This window comes from Myotis yumanensis, unplaced genomic scaffold, assembly GCF_028538775.1.
Source record: "Myotis yumanensis isolate MYYU_CA2020_CCGP unplaced genomic scaffold, mMyoYum1.0.hap1 SCAF_1, whole genome shotgun sequence".
In the NCBI taxonomy this organism is placed as follows: domain Eukaryota; kingdom Metazoa; phylum Chordata; class Mammalia; order Chiroptera; family Vespertilionidae; genus Myotis; species Myotis yumanensis.
The window spans coordinates 169,057,234-169,079,047 of record NW_027223752.1 but is presented as its reverse complement, the minus strand read 5'-3'; the positions used below and the strand labels follow the sequence as shown (position 1 = coordinate 169,079,047).

At 41.3% G+C, this 21,814-nt stretch overlaps 1 protein-coding gene across 2 annotated transcripts in view; it reads left to right on the top strand.

The window, feature by feature from the left end:
• Positions 1 to 21,814, top strand: part of USP6NL (USP6 N-terminal like) — a 192,752-nt gene that overhangs the window by 130,422 nt on the left and 40,516 nt on the right. For both annotated transcript variants that reach the window (XM_070391828.1, XM_070391827.1), the window contains exons 6-7: positions 5,269 to 5,349; positions 16,564 to 16,671. In XM_070391828.1, the coding sequence (XP_070247929.1) occupies positions 5,269 to 5,349; positions 16,564 to 16,671 (189 nt within the window). The remainder of the gene's footprint in view (positions 1 to 5,268; positions 5,350 to 16,563; positions 16,672 to 21,814) is intronic.

The following is a 21,814-nucleotide window of genomic DNA, read 5'->3' as shown; positions in this document are numbered from 1 at the left end:
CTAACACATAGTCAAGTAATCATGGCTTTAATTTCAAGTTTGCCAATACAGTATTTTATGGAAGGCAGTTCTCTGTTTAAAATAAGGATATTTTGTATAAGATAAGGATAGCCCCCTATACAAGGATTAGTGTTGATATTTACAAAGTGCTTTGGATTCCTTCAAATAGGCAATTAAACAAATAAACAAATACACTTATTGTGTTTATTCTATAGAGAACAATATTAATAATGAGTTACATTGTTCCATTGAGCTTATTGATGTTTTTAATAAGGAGAAAGGATATGTAAAACTATGCATCTTTGTGGATTCATCTATTCCTTTATGTAGTGCAATATTTTGCATGGCTTACAAAATATGGGAGTCTATTCATATCTTTTGAAACTATATTTTAATTTTATGTGCTTTGAAATCTTAAAATACATGACTGATAGATTTCTCAATGTTATTCTGTCAAAACACAAAGCTTTCCTTCTTCTTGTCCTCTCCTGACCTCTGCTGGTGAGGTGTAGGTGTTCGTGTCTCTGGTCAACTTGATCCTGTCAGCCATCCTAATGTAGGAGAGACAAAAAAATATCTGAAGACGTAAATTTCATTAAAGTCCTAAGATTTCTTATTCTAGAAGAGAAGGCTATTTAATATCCATTCGTGCATTGTGTGTATGTTTAGCCTTTACTATCTGGATTATTAATCATGTTAATAGTGGGAGGAGCCTTGGACCAGATAGAAGGGAAGCTAATACTTATGTGGGTGATCAGCAGTTGTTAAGTGCTTACTGGTCCTGCATATGGTTAAAAATATATAGAGGTTGAGAGGTAACAAACAAGATGCTGGTCCAGTTTTAGTCTTTATACCCTCCTTGCGCAAATAGGAGAGGGGCAGTTGTGACTCATAGGGGACGGCAATTTAAGATAATTGAATATACACTTCAAATGTAAGCTTAGTCCTTTGCTGCTAACAACACTTGGGGGGTGGGAGTATACAACAGTGTACCATTTTTGCAGTCAGTGGAGTTAATGGAAAAATGTAGAGAACGTAGGATGGAGACTAAGACCTCGGCATAATTTTCCTTTTGATACATGTTGTCATATCCTTAGGGGAGTAGAAGTTTCTTATACCCAGGTCTCCTATATGATTTTAAAAATTGCAATAATGAGCATATCTAGTACCCAGGTCTTAATTTTTGAGTATCATTTCCCATTAAAAGAACCACTGTTTCTTAAAGAAATGGCTGTTGAAAGTCTAGGTAGAAAGCGTATAAAGTGAGCCTGAATTATTTTGTGCCAGATAGGGTATGTCTAAAGGATCCACTTGAAGGGAGAAATCTCGATCCAAATAAGAGAGGTCAGCTAAATTTGGGACAATTTGAACTTCAAAAAGAATAATGATAGTAGATTACAATACATTGGTAAAATAGCCCTTTGTATCATAGTGATATTAACCGTTTGAATCCCAAGCAGCGCGATCGCGCTGCTGAGATTTTATGTCGAGAAAACATACGATTCGTTTGAGTCCCAGGGGGTATTGAAAAAAACACTGTCGAAGAATCCCACAGCGCAACCGCGCTTTCTCTAAATGAGTACGAAAAGACCCAAACAGCGTGATAGCGCTTGTTTTATTTTATGTCGAGAAATACCAAGCAGCGCAATTGCGCTGCTTGGGACTCAAACGGTTAAAAAATGTGGAGGAGCTAGGAAGGAAATCCTTTTTAATAGAAAAATGTCAGTTAGTCATAAAGAAGGAATCATAGAATTAGAAAAAACAAACAAACATCATTTCCCACTATCAAAATCAGAATTGATTCAGACAGGGATTATCAGTGTATGGTAAAACCACTGAGTAGAGCTGTTAAGGAACAGATCATCCAATTAATAGCATTATGTGTTAATGACAAATAGTTCAAGATGCCAAATCATAAGAGTAGCAAGAAGGTGAGTTGGGGCCATATTGTGAAGACCCATCCATGTGAAACATTTTTGTAGATGATTAATGGGTAGCCAGTGATGGATTTTAAACTGGGACAGGTTTTAAAAATTGTGGTGGCAGTGTAGAGGCAGTGTAGAGGCTTTTTTGAAGACCATCAGAGTTACGGGTAAGGAGCTAATGCTTTCATCTAGGAATTGGGATCACCTGAATTAGGGCAGAGGACATGATGGAAACATGAGACATGGATGGGACCAGCAGAGTGTAGTTTGGATGTGGGAAGGAAGGTAAAATGAAGATTGAGAACAATTTAAGGTTCTAGTTTGTTTGACTTAGTGAGTAGTGATGCTGTTAATTTATGATAGGAAAGAGGAGAGTAATAGCATGGTGAAGGAAATGGTTTTGGATATGTTGAATTTCAAGTATTTGCTGAACTTATAGGTTGAAATTCTAGCTTGCTGTTATGTTCTAGTTTGTGTTGGTGTTAATCTAGTTCATGGCAAGATGCTGTTCCTCAGCCTGTTTTTCTAGAGCACTTGAGTTGACATTTGTCACATGGTTTTCAATTAATTCTGGAATAGTCAGCTGTAGCATGTTTGGTGATAAAGTATATTTTATCCATAAATTATAGATTCATGAGTTGGGGTCGGGGAAAGACATTCACATGCATTCAAGTCTGGTATAGCTGAACTGATGGTATCATGGACTTAACATTTAAACCAGATTCAACTACTGATATATAATTTTAAAAATCCTATAGCGTGGGAGCTTTTTTCAAGGTGTATTATTTTTGTTTTTTGCTGCAGGGGAAAGAAAATCATGCTTCATGATTCTTAAAAGTCGTGTGTGTGTGTGTTGTCTTTGCATGTGAGAATTTATAGCATTTAAAATTATATATATATATATATATATATATGATAAGCATTAGAATACCAAAGAGTGCCATTACAAAAAGAGTGCTTCTTAAAGTGATTAATTGATAATTCATAGTCATAAAAATGAAAGATAGCAAGAGACAGGCTAGATCTCAGCAGGGTTGTTCCTGGCAAAGTGTGTTATTATACTCTTGGGTTGGCTTGAATTATGTGGTGCTTTCCTGTTGGTGGAGAAGACATGCTTTGAATAAGTCAGGAAAGGAAGTGCAAAAAAACCCCAAATGGCAGCTTAGATCAATCTTAATTTTTCATAGCTTCGCCTTCTCTAAAGTCACATTGAGCAGAAACATTAATTAGATTTCAGTGCCCGACTGAGTTTTAAAATTAAACATATTTCTAGAACCATCTGCAACATTTTATCACTAATAATATAATGAAGGATATGCTTAGTCTTTTGAAAAATGGAATTTATAACAATACCTTTTGCTCACAAGTGATCATCTTTTATTATGAAAAACCCATCAAAATTTTTATAAAGAGTTAAGAAGTAATTAAAGAATTTTAATAATATACCTAAAAGTAAAATTCTAGAAAATATTCTTATTGGTGAGAATCTTTTTCTAAATTCAGGGTGGATTTTGGTGAAGTATATATTAAGTATATGGTGCACTGTTCTTCTTTGGGATTTTATGCCCATTTTAAGTCTGAAAATATTGATGGTGGGCATGTGCCACCTGCCCGTTTGAGGCTGGCATATAGACAGTCAGTAGGAGCTGTTGCCTTCATCCAGGAGTGCCATTGCCTGAGCTAGAGCAGGGCCATGTTGGAAGCAAGAAATAGATGTGGAGCTAAAAGTGCAGGTCCTGCAGCCAGACTGTCCAAACTCAAACCCCCTTCAAACTTGAACTTACTAGATGGGGGAATTTGGACAGTAACTTAACCCTTTTGTGCTTCTGTTTCCTTATCTGTACAATGTGCATGGCTATGTTTACCTCATAGTGTTGTAGTAAGCATACGTTTTGAGCATCAAAATGTATCCTTAGAATAATTTTCTTTCCTGTGAATCTTTCATTTCCATTGCTTTTTATTCTTATGCTTATACTTACAGAGGCCTGCAAAAAAAGAAAATGTAGGGATTGAGAAAAATGAACAAAATAGCAGAATCTCAGCTAACTTATAAGGGAAAATTATGCTGGGTGATGCTCTCATGAAAATGAAATAATTAAGTGCCTACCCTGTGCCTAGCACTGATCTGGGCAGTGGGGAAACAGCAAACATCCCAGCAACTTTCCTAGGGAAGAGCGTGGGTACGGTGTGCAGGCGTCCTGGTACTGACCCCTAAAAGGAGGCAGATTTGTTCACCTGGTCATAGGCTAAGGTCACCACAGACTTCTTGCCTGAGGAGGGTGTTTTTTCTTGCCTGAAAGACTGGAGAACAAACATGCTTTCTGAGAGTTGTTGGCTTATAAGAATAGGGACTGAGGGCTGTACGCCCGGTTCTTTTTCTAAATTTACTAACCACATAGTCACTCTACCACCTTAGGAGCGAGTAGGAGATTGGACAGCAGGCCCAGTTCCTTAGGAAAACAATATCCCTCTCCTGGCAAAGACGTGAGGAAGAAGCACTTTCTGTGCCACCTTCCCCATTCCCCAGCTTTGCTCCAGGTCCCTGTTTAGTGTGACCTACAAGACTATGTTTCCATTCAGCCTCATCTAATGCTGATTATCCCAGAACTCCACCCACTCATGCTTCTTAGAGTATTCTTCCCCACATTGCACTTGATGAAAATCCTGATAATCCTTCCATACCTTATGAAAGGCTCATCTTCTGCCATCCATGGGGCGGGTTTGACCTCTCCCTCCACCATGACCTTACTTTTACCCTTCCGGACACTGTGTAACAGCACCTGTCACAACATGTTTCCATATCAGTCACCCTGAGCAAATGGCAAACTTTCTTTTTCAGTAGCAAGTGGTACTTACTTTTGTATAATTTTTCAGTACCGTAGTGATAATTAAATATTAATCACTCCATGAATCAATAAATATCCAATTCTGTCACTGAAAACATTACAAAGCTAGAACTCAGTAAAATGTGTGGGGTAGAGAAAGGGAAGAAAATGAGATTTTGAAGTTTTGTTTTTGTTGTTAAAAGATAGCTCAAAATATTTTTAAATTTCCTTTTGGTTTAAATTTGTATAATAGAGTATGTTGGAAAATTTCAATAATTCCCTTCTCTTTACCTATCCCAGTGAAGTACCTCCTGTGTAGCTTTAATTTTCACTATGGAATTCCATTGGTACAACTGTGAAATTATTAATACAACTTAATAATAGAATACTTGCTATTTAATATAGCATAACTCTTTCAGCAGTTCTTTTTTAGCAGCATTTTCTTAGACATTGTTTTGAAATTTGTAAGTAAAGAAGCCTTGAACAAATAGTAACAATAAATTTCAATTCTGTTTTAGCAAAAGCACCTGGAAATTGAAAGAACTGCTAAGTGGTTGAAAATGCTAAAAGGATGGGAAAAATACAAGAACACTGAAAAGGTAATTAAAAATAATGTTATTTCTTGGTGAAACTATACAAGTTCAATGTGGATTTTCCCAGTAATAGTTTCTATTTATTTATAAGACTATTACATTCATATTATTTTTAAAAATATATATATTTTTTATTGACTTTTTACAGAGAGGGACAGGGATAGAGAGTTAGAAACATCAATGAGAGAGAAACATCGACCAGCTGCCTCCTTCACCTACCAGGGTTGTGCCCCCAACCCAGGTACATGCCCTTGACCAGAATCGAACCTGGGACCCATGAGTCCGCAGGCTGACGCTCTATCCACTGGGCCAAACCAGTTAGGGCTACATTCATATTCTTAAAAAACTTTTTTAGTTTAATTGAATTTAGTGGAATGCTTCAAAATAGGATTCTTTTTTTTTTCATTTTAAGTTTCTGTTTAATTGCCGGAAGCCAGTCCATCCTTACTGTTTGACATGGTCGCTGCAGGGAAGAAACATCTGCACAGCATATGTTTCAAGGGACCTGGCATATGTGGCATACTGTTCTTAATATGTTTGCTCCCCTTAGCGCTATGTGTTTTAACCAAGGTTACTTCTCCAAGAAAGGTTGTTTCCCCAGGTAGGGATTTTTCCCTGAAGTTAGGGAGGGAATAAAACCCCTTAACTAAATGCCAGGCGGGTAGTTAATCACTTTAACTACGAACAATCACCCTTAAGCTACATAATCTTTACTCCCTGAAATGGAGATAAGAAACGCCCTAACCTTTGGAATAGAAATTGACAGGATTAAAATCAACTGGTATAAATACAGATGTAACAAGAAAATAAAAGACAGAACTTGGCTGGAGATCCTGGCTAGGCTGCTGATCAACTGAACGCTGTCTCGTGTCCTTCATTCTTCGCCGACTCCATCCAGACCTTTGGGAACCCCTGGACCTGCTGGGGCTGGACCTCAACATTTAATAATAACATATAAAGTTATAAGACAGGTCACAAACTGAAAAAAAATATTTTCAAACATACGAATTATCATGAATTAGTATATATGCATATGTACGTATGATATATATGTATGTCTATCATATATATTATATATGTGTGTATCTCCTATAACTCACTTATTTTTATTTATTTTTTAATATTTCAAGAAAGACGATCTTAAATATAATAATGTCACATGCAATAAACCTTAATTTCTCAAGAAAAACGATTTTAAATATAATGTTACATGCAATAAACACCAATTATTCAAGAAAAACGATCGGAATATAATAATACTAGAGGCCCGGTGCATGAAAATTTGTGCACTGGGGGGCGAGTCCTTCAACCCGGCCTGCCCCCTCTCATGGTTCAGAAGCCCTCAGGCACTGCCCCCATCACCATGCTGCTGCCACTGCCGGCCACTGCAGCTGCCGGCCCTCAGCCCTTGCTTCTCAGCGCCCCCTGCCCACTGGTGGGTAGGGGGTGATCTGGGGCCAGGCCGGCTCAGGAGGGGCTGTGGGAGGTTGATGCAGAGCAGGTTGCACCCTGTCCAGCCTCTGCGGAGGTGGGGAGCCTGGACCAGACCTGTGCTGCTGCCTCTGTGGCTGCCTCTGCGGAAGAGGCAGCACTAGGACCCGGCCCCACTGCGGCCTGTCTTGCACCACCTTTGCAGAAGGGGGCGCGATGCCGCCTTCTCACTGCCTATACAAAAGGGGCCGCAGCGCTGGATGGGCCCGGTCCCCCCCCCCCCGCCCTGCCACACACACACACACACACACACACACACACACACACGCACACACGCGGCACCGGCCCTAGGCCCTCACAGCCACTGTGGCTTTGTCCAGATGGACATTCGGAAGACGTCCGCTCTAATTAACTTATTACCCTTTTATTAGTATAGATTACATGCAATACAAAATAGGATTCTTTGTGTTTTTACAGAGCGCCCAATTCAGATTGTTTTCACAGTTAAGAGGATGTGTTGGGTAGTTCAGAAGTAGGCTGGGTTTCAGGAGTGATTTAATCCAGCTGCTCAGTTACATTGCCGGTGACTTAATTTCTTTCCACTTCTCTTCTGCCTTCGGCAGTGTCAGCTTCACCATGAGGTTGGCTTCCCTTTGGGATCACAATTATTGCAGTAGTTTCAGGCTTCATATCCACATGTCCCACTGCTCAGAGAGGACTGGCTTCTGACCTCTTTCCCGAAACAGGAACAGTCTCTTTCTAGAAGCTTCTAGCAAAGGTCCCCTTTAACCTTTTTGCCCTGCATTGAGTTTATGCTCAGTTTTAAACCAATTAAAAAAATACACATCTATTAATATCACCACCAACCTGGAAGTCTTTAAATATTAGTGAATTGTGAAGTTTATGGGGTGGAAATTTTCTAAAATTCTAATTTTGCTTGTAAGGTCAAATGCTATCAGTGGTACCAAATACTATCAGATATTTTCCTTAAGGGGATAGGCTTCATTTATTTTTTTTATTATTATTTTTTAAAATATATTTTATTGATTTTTTACAGAGAGGAAGGGAGAGGGATAGAGAGTTAGAAACATCGATGAGATAAACATTGATCAGCTGCCTCCTGCACACCTCCCACTGGGGATGTGTCCGCAACCAAGGTACATGCCCTTGACCGGAATCGAACCTGGGACCTTTCAGTCCACAGGCCGACGCTCTACCTACTGAGCCAAACCAGTTAGGGCAGGCTTCATTTATTTTTGAGAAAATGTTAAATACCCAAATCTGAATAACTATAGTTGGATTACTCAGTAGTTTTTTTAAGTAATAAGATAATTCATGAAAAAAGCAGTTGAATCAGGTCATGATTCAAACAATTTTGTAAGTGCTTTTTCTTGAGGCCATCATTGTACTACTTGGATGTGCAGAAAAGTTCTCAATGTGTACTTCCCATGCCATCGCTCAGAATATTAATAAGATATGTATTCAAGAGTTGAGATTTCATGAAATTAATAATTTCTACAGCTTCGTGTAAAGTAAAACAGACTTGTGTTAAACTGTGAGTGGAGAATATAGTGACCACTAGCGTAGTGCTGCTACCACGCGATTTGTGTGAAGGTGCCAGTAGTTTTATGACCATTGCTTTTCTGCTACTGTGCAAAAGGCAGTATAGTGAAAAAGGCAACTGACATTTTAGTATTATTAAGAGAACAACTTTGACCTCATAGACCGTGCTTTGAGAACAGCTAACATTTGCATTGATTTCCTCATAGTAAAATGGAGATAATCATACCCATTGCAAAGGGATGAAAAGTGAGCAATTAATGCACATATAGCACTTGCAGAGTGTAAGTATTCAGTAAATATTCATTACTGCTGTTAGTTTTTTGAAGGGAGTTTGAACAAAAAAAGAAATCATACTCTTACAGGAAAATACAACTGAATTAACTATTAGGATTTCTATTTCCTCACACTTTTTTTTCTGTGTTATTTATTTATTTGCATAGATACAAATTGTATGTCAGCATTTGTTAATAAGAATTCCAGTGAAAGAAATCAGTCTCTTAGATTCTAATGAATATTACATAGAAACAGTATTGCCTAATGGTTAGTAATAGACTCTGAAGCCAGGCCATCCTGGGTTCAAATCCCAGCTCCACCACTTTACTAGCTGTGTGACCTGGGGGAAGATATTTTACCTTTTTCTGACTTAGTTTGCTCATCTGCAAAATGGAGATAATAATAAGAATTTACCTCTGAGTTGTTTTGAGGATTAAATATTAATTCCTATAAAGCACCCTTAGTACAGAGTCAGTAAGTGTTACTTATTAATGCATGAAAAAAAGGCTTTATAGCTAAATAAAGTAGAGAAAATCAGAGCTAAACATAGTTAAACAGTGTTTCTTTACTACAGGACTTTTGAGAGTCTTTAAAACTATAACATGTTGTGGGAATTTTTAAGAAGGAACTTAAATTGCTTTTTTTTTAGCATCTTAAATATTCTTATTTAAAGTTTAGACTCTTATTATATTTTCATCAGCAGTGAGTATCTTGCTGATTTTATTATTTGTGTGTTTTAGCATTATGTTGGAAGTCACGATGTTTTTAAGAGGACCAGTTCAAAGTAGAACATTAGTTACAGTGCCTGTGCTCTTGTTTAATATTTTGCTGAATCTCTCAGATTGGCCCAAAGTTGACAATTATACTTTACCTTTTGTCTTTGTGGAAAGATTGCTCAAGTGGATAAATTTTGGTGCATTGCACCTATGCTTTAATCTCACATTCAGCCTAATAAAATATTTGTAGAGTTGTAGGGCTTTCTTTTCTTGCCTAGTATATAGTATATATCTATGATAGTATGTAAACCTCTGTAAAATGAGAAATTCTACTAGGCTATCATTCTGCACAACAACTCTGGCTAATTTAGTTCCCAGTTAGAGAGATTTTAACAGAACTATTTCTTCGATGTATAATTTTAAAGCACTTTCCCACAACCATAATGATAGAGTTATTGGATGACATATATGGTCCAATTTAGTGTGAACAGAATGCACCTTCTAAAAGAATCACTGCTTTCAAATCATACCTAGTTTTAAATTGCATTGAAGTAAAAAAGTAGTATGTATTTTTCTTGTCTTCTCAGTTTTCTTTCCATGGATTCCTTACTTGCAAAGTAGTAAACAAAGAAATTCATAGAACATGAATATATACATTATACACACACACACACACACACACACACACACACACACACATAATCCTCACCTGAGGATATTTTTCCATTGATTTTTAGAGAGAGTGGAAGAGAAAGGGAAAGAGAGAGAGAAAAATATCGATGTGAGAGAAACACATTGATTGGTTGTCTCCTGCACAAGCCCTGACCAGGGCCTGGGCCAGGGAAGAGCCTGCAACCAAGGTATGTGCTCTTGACCAGAATCTAACCTGGGACCCTTCAGTCTGCAGGCCGATGCTCTATCCATTGAGTCAAATCAGCTAGGGCCATAGAAATATCTTGAAATAAAAATATAGCTCTCATAGAGAATGTTTGGATTTTTAGGATACAAGCATTGATGAAAAAGTTTCCAGTAAGGCTGTATTGCCTGTGTGTTCTCACAGTGACTGCTCCCTATGTACAATAGTATGTATTTTTGAAGTATAGTCTATTAATGGAAGTTATCTCTGTTAAGTGGAACCCATTATGATTTAACTAGTCATGATGTAAGTGTCTTAAGTCACAGCAGGGTACCTACTACAGATACATATATTTTTCTCTTGATCAAATAACTGAATGGACCTTTATTGGTCAAAAAACTAATGGACTCATCTTAGCCAACATTTTATTTTACTAATGTGAAATGAAGGCATCACATTTAGAAATAAAATTTAAGCAAGAGATCCTATGGCCAGACTTCAGGGCTTGTTCATTGTACCAACTTTTACAGTAGCTTTTCCTTTTGGTGTTTGTCAGTAAGAGGTCAGAGGGAAATAGAGGCAGTTATAAAAGGCAGGAGGGCCTGTGGATGGTTTAAAACTTATTCAGATTCAACTATGGAGCCTCGTGTCTATTTAGAGGAAGAGATCAAGGAGCCAGTGGAGCAAGGATGATTACAGGAAATGGGGAGGCAGTGAGGAGCGTCAGCAGCTCTGAGGATAAACTTGTGTTTCATGGTATACACTGCAGTTGTGAAAGTCCTACAGAATTGAGTTAAACTTGCTGGGCTGACAGGTTTGCTCTATGGCAGCCATGACGACGTGGACCGGCACACTTAACACTGTTTCAGAATCACTCAGGTTTGAAAAGGGTATTGAAAACATCAGGCGAGTTAATGGAATTGTTTTTTTTTAGTTGATGGATTTTTAAATGTATCTGTGTGACTAAAGTAGACTGCTTGATTGTATTGACCAGTGAACAGATATACTGAAAGCAAAGGTAGATTTCAGACAACCTTACTTATTTTTTCCTTAAAGATTTTACGCTGACTGGCATAGAAACTGACCAATCAGAACCAAATCTGGGTGAAGTGCGAGGAGCCAATGACTGCCTAGGAGGCAGAGCTTTTGACACTCTGGTATAGAAACTGACCAGTCAGAACCTAATCTGGGTGAACTGCAAAGGCAGAACCTAAGGTGGGGGCTGAGGAGGGGTTTTAAGGGCAGCAGCTATTTGGTGGAAGGTGTAAGAAAGTCTTTCAATTTTTTAATGACCGGTTTGGCAGTATAGTGCATATGGCTGGCTATCAGTCCAGATATAGGGATTATGTATTTTTGTCTGCCAAGAACATCTCCTCCTGCTGAAAAAGGCTCCCCCCACCCCATTTAAGCAATCCTATCCTATATAATCTATTTATAAAAGGGTAATATGCTAATTAGACCAGGTTGACCGGCCATCTTCCGGACGTCTGACTTCTAGACAAAGCCATGGTGGTGGGGGCCGAGGCAGGGGCAGTTAGGGGTGATCAGGCCGGCAAGTGAGGACCGTTGGAGGTGAGATTAGTCCAGCAAGGGAGGGCAGTTAGGGGCGATCAGGCCAGTAGGGGAGAGCAGTTAGGGGCAAGATCAGTCTGGCAGGGGAGGGCCTTTGGGGGCGAAACCAAGCTGGCAGGGGAGGGCCATTGGGGGCGAGATCAGGCTGGCGGGGGAGGGCAGTTGGGGGCAACCAGGCTGGCAGGGGAGGTAGTTGGGGGCGAGATCAGGCCGACAAGGGAGGGCAGTTAGGGGTGATCAGGCAGGAAGGCAGAGGCAGTTAGGGGCGATCAGGCAGGCAGGCAGAGAGGTTAGGGGTGATCAGGCAGGCAGGCAGAGGCAGTTAGGGGCAATCAGGCAGGCAGGCAGAGAGGTTAGGGGTGATCAGGCAGGCAGGCATTCTTTTTCGAATGAATGATTGAATGAATGAATGATTTTCATTTATGAATTGGGACAATCAGCTATCACCTGATAAATTCTGCAACTTTAATAAAGCTGTAATTTCTAAAAGATGGTGCAAAAATACCTTGAAGTAGGAGTAAGAAGATAATTCTCTAACCTAGGTGAACCACTTCTCTGTACCTTGATTTCCTGAGTTATTCTAGAAATATGAGACACTACTTTGTCCATTGAAAGATTCTTAACAGATGTAAACTGGACTATTGTTCTGGAGAATAAGCAAATTTTATTACAACTCCTGTGCTTTGATGTAATTTCTACTGTTTTTACAAAATTTTTATGATAGTTGAAAATTTGTGAGGAAAGATATATAATCATAAGTCAGCCTGTCATGTAACAGTACAAATATTTGAAAAGCAATAAACATAATTAAAAATTCTTATTTTAGGGCCTCATAATTTCTTTTCTTTTTTGGTTTTTTAATTTTGATTTATTGGGGTGACATTGGTTAATAAAAGTATATAGTTTTCAGGTGTACAGTTCTATAATACATCATCTGTATAATGTATTGTGTGTTCACCACCCAAAATCAAGTCTTCTTTGTCACCATTTATCCCCCATTATCCCTCTTCCACCTCTCTCCACCCTCTTTTCCCTCTGGTAATCACCATACTGTTGTCTGTGTCTAAGGGTTTTTTGTTTGTTTTGTTTTTGCTTAATTCCTTCACCTTTTTCACCCAGCCCCTCTAGCTGCTGCCCGTCTGTTCTCTATCTATATTTTTTTCCCATCTATATATGACTTTTGCACATGCTTCATTTCATTACCCCTCACAGCTTAAATTCCAGATTAATATTTTATGTTGCTTTTAAGTTTTAGGTACAATTTTACTACCATTATTTTAATAGTTTTTGCTCTTGGACTTCTTTAATATTTTTCTGTTCCATGTATTTTAGTAAATAAGTACAGTTGAGCAGAATAATGGATACTATCTGTGATCTTGAAAGATAGTCTTTGTTTTTTATAAAATGTAAAATCAGTATTTTTTACTAACCGGTAACATCTTATATGTGCTGTTAGTCAAGCCATTCAACCTCTTTGTGATTTACTTTCAATATCTATAAAATTGGAGTAATAATTCTCATAGAGTTATCAATATGATTAAATGAGATAAATATCTGTAAATAACTTTTAAAAGTTTTCTATACATAATAAATGCTCATTAAAAGTTGACTTTAATTGTTATTGTTGATGATGATAGTAATAATGTACCAACATTTCTTTTTGCAACCTTTTCCATATGTGATTGATTGTTTATTTTAGCCCTGTAGTAACACTGGACCATTAATTTTTTATTGCTACCTGATATTTCTCTATTATTTCTCCCCAATTTATCATAGAATTTGATGGGTTTTTTTTCTAAATTTCTATTAAACTTTAGGATTAATAATAGACAGTAATTTATATACGATTGTTGAACACAGTATTGAGTGACAACAATCAAATGTCAAAAGGCTTTTTAAGTAATATAGTTTAAGAAGTACATGTCGGAGCTCTTATTTTACTCTTTGAAAAACATCTGCTTAACGGAGATTCAGGTCTATCAAAGTTAATCTGTTTATCTGCCATTATATTCTACTTGACTATTAAAATTCCATTTTTTACATTTGTAATAATTTCCATACTTTCTGATATTTATATCAGACTAGAGGCCTGGTGCATGAATTCATGCATGGGTGAGGTCCCTCAGGGTGGCCTTGGGGATCGGGCCCCAGCTCAAGCCCCCAGCCTTGCAGCCCCACCTGGCACCATGCCTTGGCCTGGCACCACCCCCTCACCTGCTCCACCATCCCACCTACGGGGCAATTGATCATGGCCAGCCCCACCTGGCTCCCTCAGTGCCTGGGAGCCAGGCAGCGGCCCTGCCCCCTGCTGTTGCCACTGCTGGTTGCCATCTGGAGGGCGGTTGTCGGGGCAATTGGACCCCAGCTCGCACCCACCTTGCACCCGCTCACTTGCTCAACCATCCTCCCGCTCATCAGGGCCGGCAGCGCTTCCACTGCCACCCACTGCCAGCGCCGTGTGGCTGACGCCCACCATTTTTCGTGCCGCCCGCCCCCCCCCCCCCCCCCGGTGGTCAGCGCACATCATAGTGAGAGGTTGAACTACTCCCAGTCTCCGGGTCAAATGACCACCCGAGGGGACAATTTGCATACTAGGCTTTTATTATATAGGATGCTTACAGTGAAGCATCTTTAGAAATTTAGGAGATAATTTGAAGTAACTTTTAGTGGATGATATATTTTTAAAAAGTATATTATGATTTTGAGGTGAGTATAGATGACAAACTTCCTTTAAGAAAATAAATCACTTCCTTTTTTACCACATTCAGTTTGCAGCTAAGGGTGCTAAATGTTTAGTACATGGGAAATGTTACAAGTAGCAGAGTCTAGTTTACACAAAGCCTTTCTGTTTATATTCTTCGAGTTAGAGCTGCTGCATGCATTAAAGCTTCTATGATTTTAGTCACTATCTGCTGAAATTTTAAATATGGGGCATATTATGTTTATACCAAAGAACAAAACTGAAATTATGTAATTATCTAATTGAATCGATTTCACAATATTCACTGTTCCATAGTAAAAGTTGCTCTACAGTGTCACTCCTTTTAAATCATTTAATCAAAGTTTCTTAAAGCTTTAGTTTTAAAAAATGTAAGTAGTGTAGTGGTGGAAGTTGAACTCTGCTTATTCATAGTTCACCAACATTTCATTTATTAAAATTTGCATCTTATTTTCTTAGCCATACTATTTAAATACATTGTTTTGATCATAAGGATATAAGTTTCCAGGTTTTATTATGCAAACTTTATAGTGACCATAATAGGTTTGTATATTATTTTGAGTAATTAGCCTTGAGGAAAAACATATAATTACAAGACTGGAAAATTGAGTGATTCTTAGAGCATTAGCATTATACTTTCAAGGAACCAAAGAGTTGATGATACTGATGTTTTATGGATAATTTCATTCAAAAGTGATGCTATTCCTTCCTGATGGAGATTTATTACTACTTTTGCCTGATTAGATAGGATCTGTGTCACTAAGAAGGAAAAAGGTTTTCCTGAAGAAATTATTAAGAATTTAAAAGAGAAAAGGAAAGTGTGGGGGAGAAGAGGGTTATGAAGTTTGTGGGTGGAATTAACTAAGATTATGAGACGTAGGGGCCTGCTTTGTTGTAAAGAGCCCAGAGAGAAGGTGAGAAGATTGTGGGAAAGAGAGTAGGGGTTAATAGCACTGTCTACACTCCATGAAGACACTTTTGGCACAAGGAAACCTTTTTGCTATTTGGATCCTTTTAGGTGTGTGGATTAAAAGGGAGAAAGTGTGGCCTGACTGGTTTGGCTCAGTGGATAGAGCGTCGGCCTGCAGACGCAAGGGTCCCAGGTTTGATTCCGGTCAAGGGCATGTACCTTGATTGTGGGCACATACCCAGTAGGGGGTGTGCAGGAGGCGGCTGATTGATGTTTCTCTCATCGATGTTTCTAACTCTCTATCCATCTCCCTTCCTCTCTGTAAAAAATCAAAATATTTAAAAAATAAAAAATAAAAGGGAGAAAGTGTGTAATTCATTAATTACATATCAACTAGAGGCCAGATGCATGAAGATTCGTGCAAGAATAGGCCTTCCTTCCCCTGACTGCCAGCACCAGCTTCCCTCCGGCACCCAGGACCTGGGCTGCTTTGCTCTGCCTGCCGCCGCCACCCACCCGGACCCGGGCTGCTTTGCTCCTGCCACTGCCAGGCACCCAGGACCTGGGCTGCTTTACTCCAGCCGCCACCAACCATCTGGAACTGGGGCTTGCTTTGCTCCGGCTGCTGCCGCCACCCACCGGGGGCATACTCCGAGCCGCATTGCGGCTCCTTGGAGCACGCCCCCACTCCTGGTGTGTGTCTGCTGGGGCTGGGGGCAGCACACAGTCCCCTCCCACCCATCTGCGTACACAGCTCCTCCTGAGCTAGTCGTGACGCCGGCTAATTTGCATATTACCAATTTTATATATATATATATATATATATATATATATATATATATATATATGTATAGGGAATGTATAAATCAGATGTTCACAACTTTAAAAAAGCATTGATTATGCTTTCATGCTACTTAGGGAACACCTTTGTTATGAATGGTATGGAAATACTAATGTACTAGGCGTATTTAACATTTTATTACTTTCTTATTTATGTCTCCATATTAAAATCTGAAACATAGAGATGATAATATCCAAATGTGCCATGTTAAAAATGTGTTATTAATTATTATGGATACTATGAAAATAAGAGACTAACAAATATTAATTAATTTTATTTAAGGGACCAGTCTAAGCTTTTGTCAGTTTGTAATTTCAATTTATGTTTCCTTTCAATAAGTTTCATAGGAGGATTTACAAAGGGATCCCACTCCAGCTCCGAGGTGAAGTCTGGGCTCTACTTCTTGAGATCCCGAAAATGAAAGAAGAAACAAGGGACCTTTATAATGTGAGTATCTGATGCCAACCTGTTATTTTGAAATTCAAAAGTAAAATTCATTTCTTTAAGCATTCAAGGTGATGTAAGGTATTCGTATCATCATTTGAAATTATATGATAGAGGCCCGGTCCACAGATTCATACACTGGAGTGGTCCCTTATCTTGGCCTGAGCCCTCTTGCAATCTGGGATGCGAGTAAAGCAGATTCAGGGCCAACAGTGCCCTACCAGTAACCCTAACCCATAGCTGATTCTGTGAGGAAATGGGCTCCCTCCTCCCTCGTCTGTGGGTGCGGGGTGCGGGTGAAGCAGAGTCGGGGCCAACAGTGCCCTAGCAGCAACCTAACCCATGACCGATTCCACGATGAATTGGGCTCCCTCCTCTACTCGTCGGAGCGTCTGCCCTATGGTGGTCATTGCGCATCATAGCTACCAGGCGAACGGTCAGATGGTTGCTTAGGCTTTTATATGTACACTAGAGGCCCGGTGCACAAAAATTTGTGCACTCGAGGGGGTCCCTCAGCCCATCCTATACCCTCTTGCAGTCTGGGACTCCTCGGAGGATGTCCACCTACTGGCTTAGGCCAACTCCCTGGGGAATCGGGCCCAAGCTGGCAATCAGACATCCCTCTGGCAGCCCGGCAGCCCTCGGGGGATGTCCACTTGCCAGCAGGGAGCAGGCCCAAGCTGCAGTCGGACATCCTTAGCGCTGCTGTGGAGGCAGGAGAGGCTCCCACCACCACCACTGTACTGGCAGTCGTCAGCCTGGCTTGTGGCTGAGCAGAGCTCCCCCTGTGGGAGCACACTGACCACCACGGGGTAGCTCCTACATTGAGAGTCTGCCCCCTGGTTGTCAGTGTGTGTCATAGTGACCAGTCATTCCCAGTTGTTCTGCTGTTAGGGTCAGTTTGCATATTACCCTTTTATTATATAGGCTAGAGGCCTGGTGCATGGGTGGGGGCCGGCTGGTTTGCCCTGAAGGGTGTCCCGGATCAGCGTGTGGGTCCCGCTTGGGTGCCTGGCCAGCCTGGGTGAGGGGCTGGTGGCTGTTTGCAGGCTGGTCAAGCCCCCCCATCCAGTGAGGACCCTCACCCCATGGAGGTTTGGCCAACCTGGGTGACAGCTGATGGCTGTTTTCAGGCTGGCCACACCCCCTTTAGGGTGGGGGGTCCCCACTGGGGTGCCTGGCCAGTCTGGGTGAGGGGCTGAGCGCCGTTTTCAGGCTGGCTAAGCCCCCTGGCGACGTAAGCTCCCAGCCTCTTCTTCTTTTCTTTTTTCTTTTTAATTCTGGGATTTATTTACCTTCTATAATTGAAATTTTGTAGTCTTGAGAGGAGCTCAGAGCCAGCCAGGGTGGGCGGGAGGGAAGCTTGGCTTCCTCCATCGCCAGGGGCAACCAAGCCTCCTGCTCGCTCCAGCTCCGTGGCCATGGCCGGCTGAAAGCAGGTATCTGGGGTTTATTTATCTTCTATAATTGAAACTTTGTTGCTTTGAGTGGAGCTCAGAGCTGGCTGCGGCAGGCGGGAAGCTTGGCTTCCTCCATCACTGGAGCAACCAAGCCTCCTGCTCGCTCCAGCTCCATGGCCACGCTGGCTGAAAGCAGGTATCTGGGGTTTATTTACCTTTTATAATTGAAACTTTGTTGCCTTGAGAGGAGGTAGCAGCCGGCCGGGAAGCTTGGCTTCCTCCATCATTGGGGCAACCAAGCCTCCTGCTCGCTCCAGCTCCGTGGCTGCCGGCCGTCATCTTGGTTGGGTTAATTTGCATATAGTCACTCTGATTGGCTGATGGGCGTGGCTTAACATGTAGCAAAAGTATGGTCAATTTGCATTTTGTCTTTTATTAGTGTAGATGGCTTAATGAGACTTAAGCATGGGTAAGTATAAGTTATATAAATTTTAATCTCCCATCTGATTAAATGTGGGTGAAATGCCACTAAATTGACAGCAGAGAGTGTTTTAAAAGCAAACCCACAAGGAAGAAAAAATAGAAGAGATAACAGCTGTCAATTTTTGAAAACCAGAATTCAGACAGATACTTTGTAGTCTTAGCAAACCTGAGAAAACTAATCATGGACTACTAGTGAGAAATTGGAGAAACACTTGATTTATATTTCAGAATCTCCAAAAGTTTTGATAATTGCTTAATTCCAGGTACCTCTGGAAGTGGAAGTGAAGCTAAACATAGTAGAAGTGGTTAAAAGTCTGTTGCAGAAGCAGTTAGAGCCCTTATGTCTCCTTCCCCAACCCAAGCAGGAGATTGGAGGTTCACCATTTGGAGAGGGTAAAACAGAGGGCCTCTGGGCTGGAGAACACAGGCATTGCTGAGGGTGGGCTGCTGTGGTGCAAGCACGGAGGAATTGAATATCCTGAATTTGGGGCATTGCAGCCTTTCCTTCCACTCAGCTCCCAGAACATCGACTGCTGGGTGCTTGTCTTTTTGGCAGATCAGAAGTGCCTTCTCTGGGGAATCTGACCACCCTAAGAAAATGAACCCAAAGATACTGACTTAGGGGAACCCCAGTGAAACTGCCCAGCCACTGAAGACAGTTGTGAATCCCCACCTCTCCACACAGAACTTTCCACCAGCTGTTAGTCCCCTACTTTTAAATATAAGAGACAACGAAATATCTCTGTTCATTTGAGAAAAGGAGCTAATATGAAAGAGAAATGAGGGGAAATGGGAATAAAGGAACTTGCAAGAAACAGACCAGAAGAAAACAAAAAAACTATCAATATCCTCAGAAGGATAAAAATAGATATTGCATCCATAAAACAAGTATAGAATGCTCTTTAAAGGAACATTTGAGAACAGCAAAGAGTTTAGGATTATAAAAATGATAATAGAAATGAAAGATTCTAGAGGAGGGTTGAAAATAACAATTGAAGAAATTTCCCAGAAAATAGATTATGAAGTTAAAGAGATGGAAAATAATAGAGAAAATATAAGAAAATTAAATGACAGCCCAGGAGATCCAACACTGTAATAATAAGAGTTCCAGAAAGAGAAAATGGGGTCGTGGGAGGAGAGGCTGGGGAAATCAACAAAGGAATTATTGAAGAAAATTGTTCAGAACTGAGAGATGTATGAGTTTTTAAGATTGAAAAGATCCATCAAATGCCCAATCCTGTGGCTAAAAATAGATCCAAACCAAGCACAAAAATGTGAAGTTTCAACCTGGAGAGAGAAACTCCTATAAGCTTCTAGAGAGAAAAAACAGACTTCATATAAAGAAGCGTGAATTAGAATGGAAACACTGGAAGTTAGAAGACAATGAAGGCAATGCCTTTTGAGCAAAAATATTTTCCAATTTAAAATTTAAAATGGCCAAATAAGAAAGGAGGTAGCTATCAGGCATTCAAAGTTTCAAAAAATACACCCTTTCACAGGAGCTACTGGAGGATGTGGTCCTCCGGAACAAGGAAATAAACCAGGAAAGAAGATGTGAAATGCAGGAAACAGGGGGCCCAAGCAAAGAGATGCCTAGCAGATGGTAAAGGGAGACCCCAAGGATAGTGCAGTAGCCCAAACTACAGCAGGTCAGAAGGCTCTGGGAGCGATGTCTGCAAACAGTTGAAATTGAGAAAATACCCCTTCTGTTTGAGCATCACGAGAAGAGATTTATGCAACTTAAAGTGAGTTTGGGATTGAGTTAGTGACAGCTGTGTAGAAGACAAGCAAATCAAAAAATAATGCAATGATCAACTCCAAGAAAAACAAGAATATTGTGTTGGAAAGAAAAAATAAATTATAGTAGACTACATGGCTTAGCTATGAAGAGCTTTTACATAGCAATGCAAACTCCAAAAAGTTCTCTATCCAAAATTAGTTTCTACCTCTATTGATAGGACAGGAGGGAAAAGGGGACGGGAAAAGAAGAAATGGGAGTAGTAGAGATAGGGCATGAATGGGAAAGAAACTTTTCATTGTGTACCTTTTTATATTTTTTCATGTTTGAACAATGGGAATGATTTCCCTAAACCAAAAGAACTTTTAAAATGAAAATTATTTAATACTAGAGGCCCAGTGCACAAAAATTTGTGCACTGGCAGGGAGGCAGTGTCCCTCAGCCCCACTTGTGCCCTCTCACAGTCTGGGACCCCTCGGGAGATAACGACCTGCTGGCTTAGGCTTGCTCCCGGGGGGCAGAGGGCAGGCCCAATCCCTAGGTGCAGTCCCTGGTCGGGCTTAGAGCAGGGCCGATTGGGGAGTTGAGGCACCGCCCCCTGTCATGCACAGAGCAGGGCCGATCAGGGGGTTGGGGCTCCGTACCTTGTCACACACAGAGCAGGGCCAATCAGGGGGTTTGGGCACTCCCCCGTCACACTCAGGGCAGGGTCGATGGGGAGGTTGCAGCTCCACCCTGTCACACACAGAGCCACAGGGTGATCAGGGGGTTGGGGAGCTCCCCCCTATCAGGCACAGAGCAGGGCCGATCAGGGGGTTGGGGCGCCTTCCCCTGTCACAAACAGAGCAGGGCAGATAGGGAGGTTGTGGCCCTGCCCCCTGTCACACACAGAGCCGCAGGGCGATCAGGGGGTTTGGGCGCTGCCCCCTGTCACACTGCTCCAGGGGCCAGAAGGCCTCGCAGCTCCGCTTGACACCGGGTCAGTGAGGCCTCGCTGGTCCGCTGATCCCGGTGCTGGGAGGCCTCGAGGCTCCACTTGACACCAGGGCAGTGAGGCCTCGCTGCTCCGCTGATCCCGGTGCTGGGAGGCCTCGAGGCTCCACTTGACACCAGGGCAGTGAGGCCTCACTGCTCCGCTGATCCCAGTGTTGGGAGGCTCCGCTGATCCCGGTGCTGGGAGGCATATTACCCTTTTACTATATAGGATAGAGGCCTGGTGCACGGGTGGGGGCCAGCTGGTTTGCCCTGAAGGGTGTCCTGGATCAGGGTGGGGGTCCCACTTGGGTGCCTGGCCAGTCTGGGTGAGGGGTTGAGGGCCGTTTTCAGGCTGGCGGGTGACTGAAGCTCCCAACCTCTCCTTTTTTTCTTTTATTCTGGGATTTATTTACCTCCTATGGCTGTCCCTGGAGCTGAGAGCCGGCTTTAGCTCTGAGGCTCGGCTCCAGCTTGAGGCCTCGGCTGCTGAAAGCAGGAATCTAGGGTTTGTTTGGGTTCTATAATTGCAACATTGTTCGGTCCTGCTGCT